Source organism: Physella acuta, unplaced genomic scaffold (assembly GCF_028476545.2).
Source record: "Physella acuta isolate Inbredline_101_S28 unplaced genomic scaffold, ASM2847654v3 ptg000667l, whole genome shotgun sequence".
Taxonomy (NCBI): Eukaryota; Metazoa; Mollusca; class Gastropoda; family Physidae; genus Physella; species Physella acuta.
This window is the reverse complement of record NW_026732186.1, coordinates 82368-100025: the sequence shown is the minus strand read 5'-3', so window position 1 is coordinate 100025 and position 17658 is coordinate 82368. Positions and strand designations below refer to the sequence as shown.

Here is a 17658-nt window from a genome sequence, read left to right as displayed (position 1 = left end):
TGAGTTTTGTTTTTAAAACTTGACTGAGAACTCAGTGTTGACTTGCTTGTAAATAATTAAAGAGATCAAAATATCAGAAACGGCAATAAGAATAAACTATTTTAATGTTTTTTTAAATGATCACTTTGTAATTATTATAATAGTATGCTAATTAGATGACTTTGTTATTTGTAATGGTTCTCACATTTATTTACCGTCCTGTGTCTAATTTTCTTGACATGCATAATTGACCACACAATGCACCATTTAGACTTTCAGGGATTCTAATGTTTTTCTGTTCTTGTAGACATTCAAATTGGAGCAGCCCTGCTTGCTTGAGGGTCAAGGTCATTGGTCCATATTTTTGTTTACATTTGACAGAAAGTTTAGATTCAATGTTGTGCTACAGGGGGCTATGTTTTTATAGAACATCCCTCTGTGGTTGTTGTTTAAAAAATTTACCTTTTCATGTTGCTGAATTCATCAGTGGATTTTTTGTATACCAACATTGAAAGATAAAACTATACAAGCCTTACATAGATTCAGGGTTTCAGATGATGTAAGCTATTGCACACTCACAAATATACAATAAAATATCCTTTATATCAATTCTTTTATTTATAATTGGTTTAAATTGTAGCTCTAGAGAGTTAACTCTTTCTTGGCTGTCAGACTTGAACCATGTTTTGCTGTTGGTGTTTGTCAGTAGGTTGTCTGTAGATTATGTTGTTTTTAATTTGTAATTAAGGAACAAGATCTGATTTTTAAGAAAAATTTTGTCTTGTTGTTATGATAGTGCATATCACTGCAAAAATTTGTTTCAGTTTTTAATATTTGAAATACATGTACAAGTTTGAACAGGAATCTGAGTTGAAGTTTTTATGTTTCTGTTGTCTGAGTGCTGTCCCTAATTTGTTACACTTTATGAATTTTAACAAACAATGTTGACAAAACAATTTATTTTTTGGATATTTACATTTTTTTTTATTGTTTTTGAAACCACAACTTGTTAGTGCCATAATCATTCATAAAATGCTTTTTTTTCCAGTTCAATCTAAAAAAATGTTTTCATAACAGTGGTGTCGACAGGACATATTTCACTTTGTAACATGGGGTGACATGGGATATACATGTTGATAAAGTGTACAGATTGTGTACTTTCACTTTGTAACATAGGCCAACAATTCAAACAATGCATCAAAACTATCACACACCAACTAGAAATCTGTACATTTAGATCTAAGTAAATAATGATTTTAAGTTTTATCAGAAGTTTACATTGACTTAGTCATCATCTTTTCCTGTTTGTGCCCAAGACACATGGGGCAGATAAAGTAGAGTTAATCTGTTTCAATGGGCTCAACATACAGAGATCAATGTGGTCAGTACTATGCCCAGCAGTCTTAGTTTTTCTAATCTGAGTTAGGTACCCATCAAAACTGAGTGGACTCAGAGGGACTCATACTTGAAACAATGCATGGGTACCCATCAAAACTGAGTGGACTCAGAGGGACTCATACTTGAAACAATGCATGAACCGAGTCAACACCAGCAGAGGTTACTCATAGTTGGACAGCTGCTGTACACATGGATACCATTCTATACCAACAACACATCCTCAACACAAAACATCCACAGATTTGGAACATTTAAAAAAAATTATTTCACTAATTAAAAAAATGAATTTGACTAATTAAAAAATGAATTTCACTCATTAAAAAAAATTGATATCACTTATTTTAAAAAAAATAGCATCACTAATTAAAAAATTAAAATCACTAACTGTAGTTAAAGAAACCATTGAACAGGCTGTATAAGACTATGTGTGAAGTGTATTTAGAGACAGCTGCAACAACACATTCATTAACCCACTCACAAAGAACAGGCTGTATAATAGGCTGTGTGTGAACTGTATTTAGAGACAGCTGCATTCATTAACCCACTCACAAAGAACAGGCTGTATAATAGGCTGTGTGTGAGCAGCACTGATTACATTTTGAAGGGGGGCGGGTTAAACAGTAAGTAAAAATATATATTATCTTTTAGTGCATAAATTAAATTTGTAACGACACTGAACTTGGCTTTAAAATTTCAACAATAGCAAAAGCCATTTAAAGTAAAAATATAACCATGGTTTATCTTCAAATGGCAGTTATTTTATTTCATTTAATGTTTCTAATTTTTTGGAGTGTGGTTTAAGTATTGTGCAGAGCAGGACTTTCAACGAATTCTTGTAAATTAAACATTCATTAATGTGGTTTTTTTTAACCTGACCACACACAGCCTATCATAGGAAGATACTGCATGTCTTGTCATAATATTGGCACTGAATTTGTCATACATGAATTGTATAACTGACTTTTACAAATGGAATGCTCAACTGGTGATATGTGAATAATTTATCAACCAATCAAAATCTATTTTAATTTCATCTTACAGCTGAAGCACAACAAAAATTGATTATCAAATCACAGTTTCAAATGTTTTTAACATTGACATTAACCTGCCATCCACTTTTCATACAATTACACCAAACCAAACATTACAACATACCAATGCAAACCCAGTGAATAATTTCCCATTAATTTATCTAAATGTACACATCATAATCAAATTTTCACAACTATTTAAGTATCAGAAACCAATTTACATTTTACACCCAAATCAAGCAAGTAAACACAAAGTTGAAATAAAAACATCACACAGCAATAAAACATCACGCTCAGTAAAAGCATCACATTAAAACATGAAATGAAAGAAATCATCACCACACTAAAACAACCGTCCAAGTTGAAAGAAATCATAACCACACTAAACCAACCGTCCAAGTTGAAAGAAATCATCACCACACTAAACCAACCGTCCAAGTTGAAAGAAATCATCACCACACTAAACCAACCGTCCAAGTTGAAAGAAATCACCACCACACTAAACCAACCGTCCAAGTTGAAAGAAATCATCACCACACTAAACCAACCGTCCAAGTTGAAAGCCGGCCCACACGGCTAGGAGAGCTAGGCAGTTGCTTGTATTGATACAAATCTAGCAAAACCAAGTAGAGAAGCATTTTTGCCAGAGTACCAACCCAGCATGCAATGTAATAATACACTGACAACAGCTGGAGGTCAAGGAAATAACTGAAAGAAACACTAGGAGAATGACATGAGCAGACATTCAACACCCCAAATATAAAAAGTTTAAACATTAGCTATTCAAAAAATGTCAAAATAACTTTTAAATACTTTTAAAAAAATTAAAATAATGACAAAGGCCTAAATCCCAAGTTTCTATTGACAACAGTCACCATGACAACAGTCACCATGACAACAGTCACCATGACAACAGTCACCATAACAACAGTCACAAGTGTGACTGCTAAAACAAGTCAAAATTACCAGCAGCTAAAAATCCACCAGAGAATAAAAGAAAAGTAAAAAAATGTATTAAAAAAGTATTTGTTCATAGAAGGCTGTATAAAAAAAGGACCAAACTCACAAGAAAGTTTCATAAATAGTGTTTGGATGTAGTGATGTTGGGGTGAAGGTGAAGGTCATGACCCAGAGTTCATAGGTTGTAGCCTCTACACCAGGAAGACATCAGCAGTCAACAAGTGCTGAAATAAAATGCCACAGAGTTGCTCAACATCAACAAACCTCTCAACACAAACATCTTACATCATTACACTAGTGCTTACATCATTACACTAGTGCTTACATCATTACACTAGCGCTTACATGCTTACATCATTACACTATTGCTTACTTAAAAAACTTGAATGAGATTTAAGATATTGATTCTACACAAATGAATCAATAGAAGGGGTCATCCACTTATGAGGTCCACACAGAGGTGGGAGGGGCCCAATAAAATCATCATTTATGGTCGTGTAGACGTGGGGGGGAGGGGGGGGGTGTCAAACATCCATATGATGAAACAAACATCAAACTAGTATTCTACATGTTTAAAATTAAGATGACAGTTTGTGTATTTCTAAAAAAATCCTAATGTGTAAAGAAAGCATGGTCTTAAAAGCACATCACACCTCAGTCTAACACCCCTGTCAGAATTATCATTTTTTTTTTTATTTTCCAAAAATTACTGAGCTAGCTCAACGTTGAGTAGGTCTATTTTAATTTATATTGAAATGTTATAGATGAACAACAGCTTGAATTCACTTTCTAAAATTATTGCAAAAGCGTGTCATAACACTTCTGAAACCCTTTAAAGTGTGACGTCATTTTTGGACAACCCCACTGTTAACATTCAGGCATAATGGGTTAGGATTAGTATTATTACTTAATTAAAGATGTTATTGAAATAGTAGATTGGTTGCAAGTTTTGAGAGGTTGGCTAAATGTTTGAGGACAGCCACCTCAGGGGAGGGTATGCTGAAACTGGACATGTGTTTCCTGAGGGAGGGGCTTTATCCAAAATTTGTGTGAACACCATACCTGGATGACCACTAATGTGGAAGTTTGTTAGAAAGGGGAGATAAATAGATCAATGTGGATTGGTGATCTTGATTTTATCTCAAACTTTAACAGGAACATGCTAAAAATACATGGAGTATATGCATATAAAATGTCTTTGGCTTAGTTGAAAGATGTTCCAATTTGATGATCACCATTAATCAACAACAATACAAATTTAAAAACAAACCATACTAGCCGAGATCTGTATACATGAATGTTCCCAAGCAAGAAATCAAACATAAAAACCAAATTAAAGAAACCAAACCAGACGTGTAGACAGTTATGTGTTGAGCAGCTGTAGACCATGGCCAGTGTCTAGCTGCGCTGGGGGCAACAGCCGCATCTGCAGCCAGCGCAGCCAGCTGAGGAAACACCTGCAGCAGCAGAAGGGGGAGCCCAAGCTGGGCAGGTTGAGAACCTTCATCAGAGGCTTCATGATGGACGGGAAGGTCAGCCTCCAGTAGCTCTCCACATCCTCCCTGGTGGGCAGGTGGAAGGAGAAGTCTGACCAGTTGGACGAGACCCTGTAGCAGGCTCTCAGTGGCCTTGACCTTGTCGTCCAGTCAATGTCCACTTCCTGTCCGTTGTTAAACTGGACGTAGGCTTTAGTGAAGGAGCCAACTGTAGATTTGTCACCTGATTCAGCTGTCTCTGGTCTACTGATGTATCTGTAAGACAAGGCAAAGTCAAGTCAACAACACCCAACAACACAAGACCCAACAACACAGGACCCAACAACACAGGACCCAACAACACAACACCCAACAACACAGGACCCAACAACACAACAACACAGGACCCAACAACACAGGACCCAACAACACAGGACCCAACAACACAGGACCCAACAACACAGGACCCAACAACACAGGACCCAACAACACAGGACCCAACAACACAACACCCAACAACACAGGACCCAACAACACAGGACCCAACAACACAGGACCCAACAACACAGGACCTAACAACACAGGACCCAACAACACAGGACCCAACAACACAGGACCCAACAACACAGGACCCAACAACACAGGACCCAACAACACAGGACCCAACAACACAACACCCAACAACACAGGACCCAACAACACAGGACCCAACAACACAGGACCCAACAACACAGGACCCAACAACACAGGACCCAACAACACAGGACCCAACAACACAGGACCCAACAACACAGGACCCAACAACACAGGACCCAACAACACAGGACCCAACAACACAGGACCCAACAACACAGGACCCAACAACACAGGACCCAACAACACAACACCCAACAACACAGGACCCAACAACACAGGACCCAACAACACAGGACCCAACAACACAGGACCCAACAACACAGGACCCAACAACACAGGACCCAACAACACAGGACCCAACAACACAACAACACAGGACCCAACAACACAGGACCCAACAACACAGGACCCAACAACACAGGACCCAACAACACAACACCCAACAACACAACACCCAACAACACAGGACCCAACAACACAGGACCCAACAACACAGGACCCAACAACACAACAACACAGGACCCAACAACACAGGACCCAACAACACAGGACCCAACAACACAGGACCCAACAACACAACACCCAACAACACAACACCCAACAACACAGGACCCAACAACACAGGACCCAACAACACAACACCCAACAACACAGGACCCAACAACACAGGACCCAACAACACAGGACCCAACAACACAGGACCCAGCAACACAACACCCAACAACACAACACCCAACAACACAGGACCCAACAACACAGGACCCAACAACACAGGACCCAACAACACAGGACCCAACAACACAGGACCCAACAACACAGGACCCAACAACACAGGACCCAACAACACAGGACCCAACAACACAGGACCCAACAACACAGGACCCAACAACACAGGACCCAACAACACAGGACCCAACAACACAGGACCCAACAACACAGGACCCAACAACACAACACCCAACAACACAGGACCCAACAACACAGGACCCAACAACACAGGACCCAACAACACAACACCCAACAACACAGGACCCAACAACACAGGACCCAACAACACAACACCCAACAACACAGGACCCAACAACACAGGACCCAACAACACAGGACCCAACAACACAGGACCCAACAACACAGGACCCAACAACACAACACCCAACAACACAGGACCCAACAACACAGGACCCAACAACACAGGACCCAACAACACAGGACCAGTGTTCCCTCTAAGCTGCGTGGTCAGGTGGCCACACAGTATTTTGAGCTGGCGGGCAGTGATTTTGTAAAATAAATATATCTTTGTATAAGATTTTTATAACAGTACACACACAAAACATACGTTGCACACTATCTTTCCTCCTTAATGGGAGCATTGCACAAGACCCAACAAAACATGTTGTAACAATGTGTTGTGTAAGAAATTTTTAAAAAGCTGTACAATAAATGACAATCTTTGATTCAAATAAGAAGTAACCTTCCTTAGACTGCTATATATTTATAGCTGCTGTACATCTGACACATGTGCCAATCTCAGATACAAACCCATTCATGTATGTGTAGCTTATACAGAAGTGACACTATATAAACCTACATGTATATGTAATAATCTTTATATACATACATGTATGTGTAACGTATATAGATGTGACTTACCTGCATGTCTGTAGAGCCACAAAACAGTCCGTGATGGAAGAAATGAGTGGCACCCACTTGAAGGAATGTGATGTGTCTAGGACTAGGATGAGACGGGAGCCGGAGTTCTTGTCCTTCTCCTGCCACAAGTTGAGTAACATGGACAGGGAGAGGTTTTTTTTATCTGTAACAATTTTTTATTTTAGTAACATGGACAGGGAGAGGTTTTTTTTATCTGTAACAATTTTTTTATTTTAGTAACATGGACAGGGAGAGGTTTTTTTTATCTGCAACAAATTTTTATTTTAGTAACAGGTAGAGGTTTTTCTTATCTGCAACAATTTTTTATTTTAGTAACATGGACAGGGAGTTTTTTTTTTATCTGTAACAATTTTTTATTTTAGTAACATGGACAGGGAGAGGTTTTTTTTATCTGCAACAAAAAATTTTTTTTTTAGTAACAGGGACAGGGAGAGGTTTATTTTATCTGTAACAATTTTTTATTTTAGTAACATGGACAGGGAGAGGTTTTTTTTATCTGTAATAAATTTTTATTTTAGTAACATGGACAGGGAGAGGTTTTTTTTATCTGTAACAATTTTTTTATTTTAGTAACATGGACAGGGAGAGGTTTTTTTTTATCTGTAACAATTTTTTTATTTTAGTAACATGGACAGGGAGAGGTTTTTTTATCTGTAACAAATTTTTTATTTTAGTAACATGGACAGGGAGAGGTTTTTTTTATCTGTAACAAATTTTTTATTTTAGTAACATGGACAGGGAGAGGTTTTTTTATCTGTAACAAATTTTTTATTTTAGTAACATGGACAGGGAGAGGTTTTTTTTTATCTGTAACAAATTTTTTATTTTAGTAACATGGACAGGGAGAGGTTTTTTTTATCTGCAACAAAAAATTTTATTTTAGTAACAGGGAGAGGTTTTTTTTATCTGTAACAAAAAATTTTATTTTAGTAACATGGACAGGGAGAGGTTTTTTTTATCGGCAACAATTTTTTATTTTAGAAACATGGACAGGGAGAGGTTTTTTTTTCTGTAACAAAATTTTTTATTTTAGTAACAGGGAGAGGTTTTTTTTATCTGTAACAATTTTTTATTTTAGTAACATGGACAGGGAAAGGTTTTTTTTATCTGTAATAAATTTTTATTTTAGTAACATGGACAGGGAGAGGTTTTTTTTATCTGTAATAAATTTTTATTTAGTAACATGGACAGGGAGAGGTTTTTTTTATCTGTAACAATTTTTTTATTTTAGTAACATGGACAGGGAGAGGTTTTTTTTATCTGTAACAAATTTGTATTTTAGTAACATGGACAGGGAGAGGTTTTTTTTATCTGCAACCATTTTTTATTTTAGTAACAGGGAGAGGTTTTTTTTATCTGTAACAATTTTTTATTTTAGTAACATGGACAGGGAGAGGTTTTTTTTATCTGTAACAATTTTTTATTTTAGTAACATGGACAGGGAGAGGTTTTTTTTATCTGTAGCAATTTTTTATTTTAGTAACATGGACAGGGAGAGGTTTTTTTTATCTGTAATAAATTTTTATTTTAGTAACATGGACAGGGAGAGGTTTTTTTTATCTGTAATAAATTTTTATTTTAGTAACATGGACAGGGAGAGGTTTTTTTTTATCTGTAACAATTTTTTTATTTTAGTAACATGGACAGGGAGAGGTTTTTTTTTATCTGTAACAAATTTTTTATTTTAGTAACATGGACAGGGAGAGGTTTTTTTTATCTGCAACAATTTTTTATTTTAGTAACACGGACAGGGAGAGGTTTTTTTATCTGTAACAATTTTTTATTTTAGTAACATGGTCAGGGAGAGGTTTTTTTTATCTGTAGCAATTTTTTATTTTAGTAACATGGACAGGGAGAGGTTTTTTTTATCTGTAATAAATTTTTATTTTAGTAACATGGACAGGGAGAGGTTTTTTTTATCTGTAACAATTTTTTATTTTAGTAACATGGACAGGGAGAGGTTTTTTTATCTGCAACAATTTTTTTATTTTAGTAACATGGACAGGGAGAGGTTTTTTTAATCTGTAACAATTTTTTATTTTAGTAACATGGACAGGGAGAGGTTTTTTTTATCTGCAACAATTTTTTTATTTTAGTAACATGGACAGGGAGAGGTTTTTTTTATCTGTAACAAATTTTTTATTTTAGTAACATGGACAGGGAGAGGTTTTTTTTATCTGCAACAATTTTTTATTTTAGTAACATGGACAGGGAGAGGTTTTTTTTATCTGTAACAAAATTTTTTATTTTAGTAACAGGGAGAGGTTTTTTTTATCTGTAACAATTTTTTATTTTAGTAACAGGGAGAGGTTTTTTTTATCTGCAACAATTTTTTATTTTAGTAACAGGGAGAGGTTTTTTTTTATCTGTAACAATTTTTTATTTTAGTAACATGGACAGGGAGAGGTTTTTTTTATCTGTAACAATTTTTTATTTTAGTAACATGGACAGGGAGAGGTTTTTTTTATCTGTAACAATTTTTTATTTTAGTAACATGGACAGGGAGAGTTTTTTTTTATCTGTAACAATTTTTTATTTTAGTAACATGGACAGGGAGAGGTTTTTTTTATCTGTAACAATTTTTTATTTTAGTAACATGGACAGGGAGAGGTTTTTTTTTATCTGTAGCAATTTTTTATTTTAGTAACATGGACAGGGAGAGGTTTTTTTATCTGTAACAATTTTTTATTTTAGTAACATGGACAGGGAGAGGTTTTTTTTATCTGTAACAATTTTTTATTTTAGTAACATGGACAGGGAGAGGTTTTTTTTATCTGTAACAATTTTTTATTTTAGTAACATGGACAGGGAGAGGTTTTTTTTATCTGTAACAATTTTTTATTTTAGTAACATGGACAGGGAGAGGTTTTTTTATCTGTAACAATTTTTTATTTTAGTAACATGGACAGGGAGAGGTTTTTTTTTATCTGTAACAATTTTTTATTTTAGTAACATGGACAGGGAGAGGTTTTTTTATCTGTAACAATTTTTTATTTTAGTAACATGGACAGGGAGAGGTTTTTTTTATCTGTAACAATTTTTTATTTTAGTAACATGGACAGGGAGAGGTTTTTTTTATCTGTAACAATTTTTTATTTTAGTAACATGGACAGGGAGAGGTTTTTTTATCTGCAACAATTTTTTATTTTAGTAACATGGACAGGGAGAGGTTTTTTTTATCTGTAACAATTTTTTATTTTAGTAACATGGACAGGGAGAGGTTTTTTTTATCTGTAACAATTTTTTATTTAAGTAACATGGACGGAAAGAGGTTTTTTATCTGCAACAAAAATTAAACTTTGTTCTAGCCATTGATGAATCAGCACTGATGTTTAGAGCACAACGAATTTTTAGAGACTTATTAAAAGCATTAAATATTACCTAATGTTTGTGCTAAAATTACCTTGCCTTAGTTCTAAGAAAGTGTCATGTTTTGTGGCATCACAGTTTTAAACATCACATCTCAACATTTGTATACATACAAACATACACACAAACAAAAGCTGACAACAACAAATTTCTCCAACTTGATCTCAATCACTATTTGCCAGTGAGATTAAATGCTGAAATGTTTTACCAACAAGTGCCCAGTCTGATTAAATGTTTTACCAACAAGTGCCCAGTGAGATTAAATGTTGAAATGTTTTACCAACAAGTGCCAAGTGAGATTAAATGTTGAAATGTTTTACCAACAAGTGCCAAGTGAGATTAAATGTTGAAATGTTTTACCAACAAGTGCCAAGTGAGATTAAATGTTGAAATGTTTTACCAACATGTGCCCAGTGAGATTAAATGTTGAAATGTTTTACCAACATGTGCCCAGTGAGATTAAATGTTGAAATGTTTTACCTACAAGTGCCCAGTGAGATTAAATGTTGAAATGTTTTACCTACAAGTGCCCAGGCTGATTAAATGTTGAAATGTTTTACCAGCAAGTGCCCAGGCTGATTAAATGTTTTACCAACAAGTGCCCAGTGAGATTAAATGTTTTACCAGCAAGTGCCTAGTGCAGGGGTCGGCAACCTTTTGAGACAAAAGAGCCAAAAGTTACAATTTATAAAATTTTCCAGTTTTTAAAGAGCCACCAACATTTTTTTTAATTTTAGGATTTGGTATATGTGTATATATCTATATATATATCTATATATATCTATATATATATATATATATATATATATATATATATCAATGTATGTGTGTTTGTGTGTTACTGTGTGTGTTTCTGTTTTTCTTTTATGCATTACTACACCTTTCATCCGATCGCCATGAAACTTTGGGAAGTTGTTAAGGATACTCATGGGAAGGTTTCTGCGAAAAAAGTTTTTCAAATTCGCATTAGTGGCGCCCCGGCAGCGCCCGATTCGATTCTTCTCTATATACTGTAAATAAAAGTAAAGTCGATTGCGGTTTGATCGTCATGAAACCTTAAGGAGTTGATTAAAACGCTCAAGGGGATGTTTGTAAAAAAAAAATCATTTTAAATTTCTTATGAACGGCGCCCCGGTGGTGTATTTTTTCGTCAATACACCTTTTGGCGCCCAGAGTTCCCGAGCGGCTATGTTAGTACTTGGCAACCTTTAATCGGGCGTTTTGCATAGCGGGTATGGGGTACTACTATATTCAGCGGCAAAACTGCAACAGGCGCAACCACCGAGCACTATGGCACCTACGTTCAATTTTAAAAATAGGCTTTACACTATAGACACGCGTTGCTTTAGTCGCTCACTAAATCGAATCAGGCGCGTCCTCCGGCTTCTCTGCAGGGTGCGATTTGGCGCCCAGGGCTATCCTGCGAGCACCAAGCCCCTACCTTAGTTTTAAGTAGCACCCTACAATATGACATTCGATGATTAAACCGAGCTAGGGGCCGTACGCATCGCCCCGTGGTAGTGTAATAAGGTTCACTAGAGCGCCACATTCCGTCCTCGACAAATAGGCGGTGAGTTGAGTGATTAACGGAGATATTACGGTGAGTGATTAACTTACACTCAAAGCTTTAATACAGCACGCCATGTTGGTAGGCGGTAGTGTAGGTAAACCCGTGCCTCGATAAATATGATCCAAACACGGGCATTGTTTAAACTTAAATAACTCATCTTTAGAAAACAAGGTAGTACATTGAAATAGGGAGTAACTAAATATTCTAATAGAATAGCGAGTGTTTTATTGTTTATATTTATTATTATATCGTTCATTACCGAGTGCTGCAGACTAATACTTTTATGAGTTTCAAAAATAAAATAAAATAATTATTCATATTTGTGCACCGAGCTGAAGAGCTGCACCTTGACACCAAAAGAGCCGCATGCGGCTCGCGAGCCGCAGGTTGCCGACCCCTGGCCTAGTGAGATGAAATGTTTTACCAACAAGTGCCCAGTCTGATTAAATGTTGAAATGTTTTACCAACAAGTGCCCAGTGAGATGAAATGTTTTACCAGCAAGTGCCTAGTGAGATGAAATGTTTTACCAGCAAGTGCCCAGTCCCCTGTGTCATACACATCACCACTGTAGTACAGGATGTAAGTGTCAAACCTTGGACCATCGTTGGTTCGACGATCAAAAAATGCTTTCAGCTGTAACAAGAATTGTATAATTCTGGTTTGTATAGTGTTGTCACACAATTATGCTTTGTCCAAAAAATCTTGTGTATGACAGAGTGTATGACATACCAAATGTATGACAGACCAACTATATGACAGACTTTGTGTATGACAGACTTTGTGTGTGTATGACAGACCTAGTGTATGACAGACCAAGTGTATGACTGAGTGTATGACAGACCTAGGGTATGACGGACCAACTATATGACAGACTTTGTGTATGACAGACCAACTATATAACAGACCTTGTTTTGTAAACTGTCCAACTCCAGTCCACTACTAGAGTAATCACAGCCAAAGTTCTGTATCATGTGGTAGGAGAAGAGTTGTTGCAGCAAGCCCAGAGTGCTGGCCCCTCTAGAGCCAATATCTTGGACATCAGCGCTAGACAAAAGTTGGGCTCCAACTCCCTGTCTGAATATTAGAAATATTTACTCCATCTAAATCTATAAAACCCCACGTTCGCACATCTCTCTCTCTCTCTCTCTCTCTCTCTGTCCGCAAAAAATTTTCGCCGGACATCACGTCAGAATCGGCAGCGATATATGAAGAACTTTTTACGGACTTTTGTTGAAAATAATATGTTAGATGTTTTAAATGTATAACCACAATTTTATTTAAAGAAGAAAAATAAAAAATAAAGGCGTATTCGAATGTAGAGAAACAGTATTATTTATGCAACCGGAAAAGCATTTATATATGTGAAAAAGAACACATAAACTGTGACGTCACTATTTATACATTAACTAATGACGTCATCTGCCGTGTTTACAATAAAAAAGAAATGAACTATTTCATTCAAATTTGATTTAGATCTACGTACACTATGAAATGTATACAATACAATTTTTCCGGCCTAAACTCATAAAATTTATTTATACAAAATCTTTGTTTGGAACTGGCTAATTTGGGATAAAAAAATTAATTTGAAAGAATAGGCATATTCGCGTAAGTTAAGATTTTAAAATACGTCTTTCATTCTCTGTATTTTATAAGGTGCCTAAATAGGGGAGATGTTAGTGTACTATAAACCACGCAGGTGGTGCGGGTTCGAGACACACCAAGTCAACTTGGTTTATGTACTTTTTTTTTTATTTTGCTCGGGCTAAACTTAAAAAAAAAAATTCTATTACGATTCTAGATCTAGATCTAGATTGTCGGGTGTCCGATAAGGCACTACCCGGCGCCGCAGGCGCTTCAAATTTGGCAGGATCTTGCCTTGGTTGGGGCGACAGAACACGGGGGCCGGTTGGCCGAAAAGTCTACGATGAGGGGGTAAAAACTGACCTCGACTGACCGGCGCCTTATATGGGCGAATTAATTAAGCATTCAAATTCTCAACGTTTCGAAAGCCTAAGCGAAGCTGGGCAGCATGCCTAGTGTATTCTAGAAGTTGTTCAAAAATATATGGAGCATTTCTTTGAAAAACTATGTAAATTAAATAAATTTTAACGTATAGTTGTAAATATTGAAACTAATGACATCATATCATTTACATGCGCCCCCCACCCCATTGTCCACCAACTAACCTTAGGGCAGTGACTGGACTAATGACAGCATAACCTGTGCACGTCCCCCCCAAGTTGTCCCCCAGTTCCCAGAACAAACTGACGATGGCACATTCCAGAGGTAGAACAAGGAAGACGAGAGCCAGGGTGTAGGGTGTCCTGGTCTCAAACCCAATGACAAAAACTAGGACGTTGGTGATGAGGGACAGGAAGATGATGCGTTGAGAGACCAGGCCAAAGTAGCGCAGACCTGGGGAGAGACAACATTTGATCCGCTTCAAATCTTAAGTCAAAAATATAAATATAACAAGATGGTTAACCAAGAAAATGTTTAGAAACAAATTTTTTAAATCAAGAGCCCAACCTTTGGCCGCCATGATCCTTTTGAAGCTGCTTCCATTTTCAGCACTGGCATTGCACTCTGTGACCTTCCCCATCAGCTTCCAACAGGTGATGAAGAACATGAGGTGGAACATGAGCCAGACCACAGCTAGAGCCATGTACAGGGGAAACACAATGAACCACTCTTTGTGACGCGACGTCCCCACGCCCACAACCACCGCTAGCACCAGCTGCAGTAGAAACAGCAACACCAGGTAAAGGTAGCGGAGCACACGGGGCTTGCTGAAGTAGGATCTCCACCTGTCTATCATTGAGAGACCACAGAAATAGAAATCAATGACTGGCTGAAAGGCGTGGCGCCCAACAAAACAGGTGAGGGCGTAGATGTTTGGTTTGACCTCTAGAGCAGGGAAAAATAAAAATATCCCCACACAGATAAACGAAACAAAACTAATAAATCCTGTGAATGATTTCAGTCTCATAGCTGTGATGTGGAATATGTATGCTAGTGTATACAGAGACAAGGCTATGCTGTCAACACCTGTCACAATGCTCGCAATAATCAAACCAGTGGATTCTAGACCTTCTGATATCGTCAACATTTTAGCATCTCCCGCGTCCAGTTTGAGCAAACGTTCTAGAATGTTCCAGAACCAGCCCAGCACCATGCTGGTGATGAACATGGCCTCCATGACCTCCTCCATGGTCACGTACTGCAGCTGAGCGTTGTTGGTGAAAGCCAGGATGCCGATCAGACAGCCGACCCAAACGTGGAACAACGCTTTGCCCAGGTCCTCCATCCCAAAGTAGTACTGCAGCGCACATGAAATGGCAAACACAAAAGCCCCTAGAATGGCAATGACAGATATTGTTACATCTTCTGTGAAAGACCACTGGGTATACAGACCCAGTCCAAGAGCCACAACTAATATCAGCTCTGGTATAAATCGCACATATTGCACAGTTATCCCCCTTTTAGCTTGCTTGACTCCCATGATTATTTTCAGAACAAAATGAACAAGAAAATATTTGAGCTTTGACCAAAAGCCGATGCACCAGGTTTTGGTGCTGTTTTTATAATAGAAGAATCTTTTCCTTTTGATCAACTGCTGCAACAGCTCATGATTCATCCTTTGGAAGTTGAGGCTGTAGTTGCCGTCATCTCTCTGTCCTCCTGCAATATAAAAAAAATTTCTAATGGAGAAGTTGTGTGTTGTTGCGTTAAAAATAGCTTGAAACAGTCCGGTTAATAAGGCATCCATAATTTATATCATACTCCTGGGGGAAAAGGGGTTGGAACTTTAGTGGGGATGTGTGACATGAGGATTAAAACGGGTGACATAACACTTGACTTTAAAAAGTTATGTGTGAAATAAAATAATAACAGCTTAGCATTTTTAAACCCTTGAAATTTTTCAACAAAATCTGATCAATATAATTTATGTTGACCCAGTGTGTTAATTATTTTAGAAAGTGATCCCTGTTTTTTTTTTAACTTGCTATTGGGAAGGAGGTAGACTGTAGTGTGACATCATTTTAGGAAAGTGGCCTTACTTTTCTGGATGTGTTACTACAATGAAGGGGTAGGGGGGGGGGATGTTGGTGAAAATGTATGATATCATTAAGCCTCATCTGCCAGAGGGTTCAAACTCAGGACTTCCAGGTTAGCAAACATGTGCTCACCACCCTGACCACTCCAACCCCCTGAATTGAATTCGGATCTAGTAGCCTAGTTAGTTAGTATCATAAAATTAACTAAAAACTAGATCTATATATATACTAAACTATTTTATTTCACCCAGCCAGGCCTGTACTTCTTGCAAATATTGCAATAAATTTATTAAATTAGAATAATCAGATCAAGTAGATCTAGAATCTAGTTTCTAGACTAGTAACTAGTGCGAGAAATTAGATTCTAGAACCAGATTCTAGGTCAGTTAGATCTAGATCTGGTTACTAAAATTTTTTATTTTTACTTAATATTTAAAAATTAAAAAAAAACAACAAACTATTCAGTAGTATGCAGGGTAATCTATCGTTTTGGGTACGTAAAATCGCCCGCGACTAGTAATGTGAAAAACAGGTGACTCCTTACATTTTAATAATTATATCACATTTTGAGGAGGATTTATGTTTTAAAAATACAAAAATGTTTCCTTGTTTCATTTATGTACCTGTTTTTAAACAATTGAATTAAAACTTTTCAGTAATAAATGAAGACTAGCGATGTTTCCAACAGATGCAACCATGCTCATTTACTATAGCAGCCATCTTGTTAAAGTTTTATTTTTATAGACTTAAAGCGCAAGATTCAGGCGGAAGTCACTCTATTTTACAAATGGCTGCTGTTTATATAGCAAACCTTGCTTGTAGACACTGCTGTTTAAAGTTAATTTCTGGCCTATATTGATATATTTAGCCATTGATTTAGGTTTATTATTCATTTATCTAGTTTTATTTGACACAAACATATCACAATATACTTCTATTACAGCCTTGACAATGAGGTAACGTTTTCGTACATTAATAGCCGCGGGCGATTTTACGTACCCAAAACGATAGATTACCGTATGCAGTAAATGAGTATGCTGCACTATGCAGCCATGCAGAGTTTATCGGCCTTCGCCTTCTGTCTGAGTCTGGTGGGATTTCGATCTAGACCATATATTCTAGATCTAATCTAGACTGTTTAGAACTTTAGAGGCTTGTGTCTACTAACCATATTATATAAGATCTAAATCTAGATCTAGATTTATATCTATATCTAAATTGTGAGTGTTACCTGTAGATACTCAAGTCATTTGTGATTATTGTTTTCTAGTTACCTCAAGATCTAACAACAGCAGGATATTTTTAAAACCGTAGTAGTCTCCCCTTCGTTTACATTCGTTTACAAAAGAAATTGTTTTCTCTAACTACGCCTAACCTAATTGAAAAAAATGCATTACATTTACAATTATCAATTAGATCTAGATCTAGATTTAATTCTAATTCCAAAACTTTTTACGTTTAGAAATAGATCAGCTCTCCTGATAACAGCTTTGAATATAAGCTTATG

General features: G+C 36.7%; 1 protein-coding gene across 2 annotated transcripts; it reads right to left on the bottom strand.

The window, feature by feature from the left end:
• Positions 1-980: 980 nt before the first annotated feature.
• On the bottom strand, positions 981-17558 carry LOC131948974 (transmembrane protein 168). Of its 2 annotated transcripts, none has more exons than XM_059310727.1 (7): positions 17426-17558; positions 14623-15774; positions 14280-14508; positions 12996-13164; positions 12618-12723; positions 7130-7292; positions 981-5119 (listed from the first exon to the last, which is right to left on the bottom strand). In XM_059310727.1, exons 2-7 carry the CDS (start codon positions 15728-15730, stop codon positions 4732-4734), a joined length of 2163 nt encoding a protein of 720 aa, XP_059166710.1. In that variant the 5' UTR covers positions 15731-15774; positions 17426-17558; the 3' UTR covers positions 981-4731. The 2 variants fall into 2 exon arrangements, with proteins under 2 accessions (XP_059166710.1, XP_059166708.1); XM_059310725.1 differs by having other exon boundaries at positions 17383-17466.
• Between the last annotated feature and the right edge of the window lie 100 nt (positions 17559-17658).

Excerpts from the sequence above, each read along its gene's own strand:
- LOC131948974 (XM_059310727.1), bottom strand. The coding sequence starts at position 15,730 with ATGAATCATGAGCTGTTGCAGCAGTTGATCAAAAGGAAAAGATTCTTC. Across the intron at positions 13,165-14,279 it reads AGTCCAGTCACTGCCCTAAG|ACAGGGAGTTGGAGCCCAAC; the intron begins GTTAGTTGGTGG and ends TCTAATATTCAG. Across the intron at positions 7,293-12,617 it reads AGGGGACTGGGCACTTGCTG|ATAAAAAAAACCTCTCCCTG; the intron begins GTAAAACATTTC and ends AAATTGTTACAG.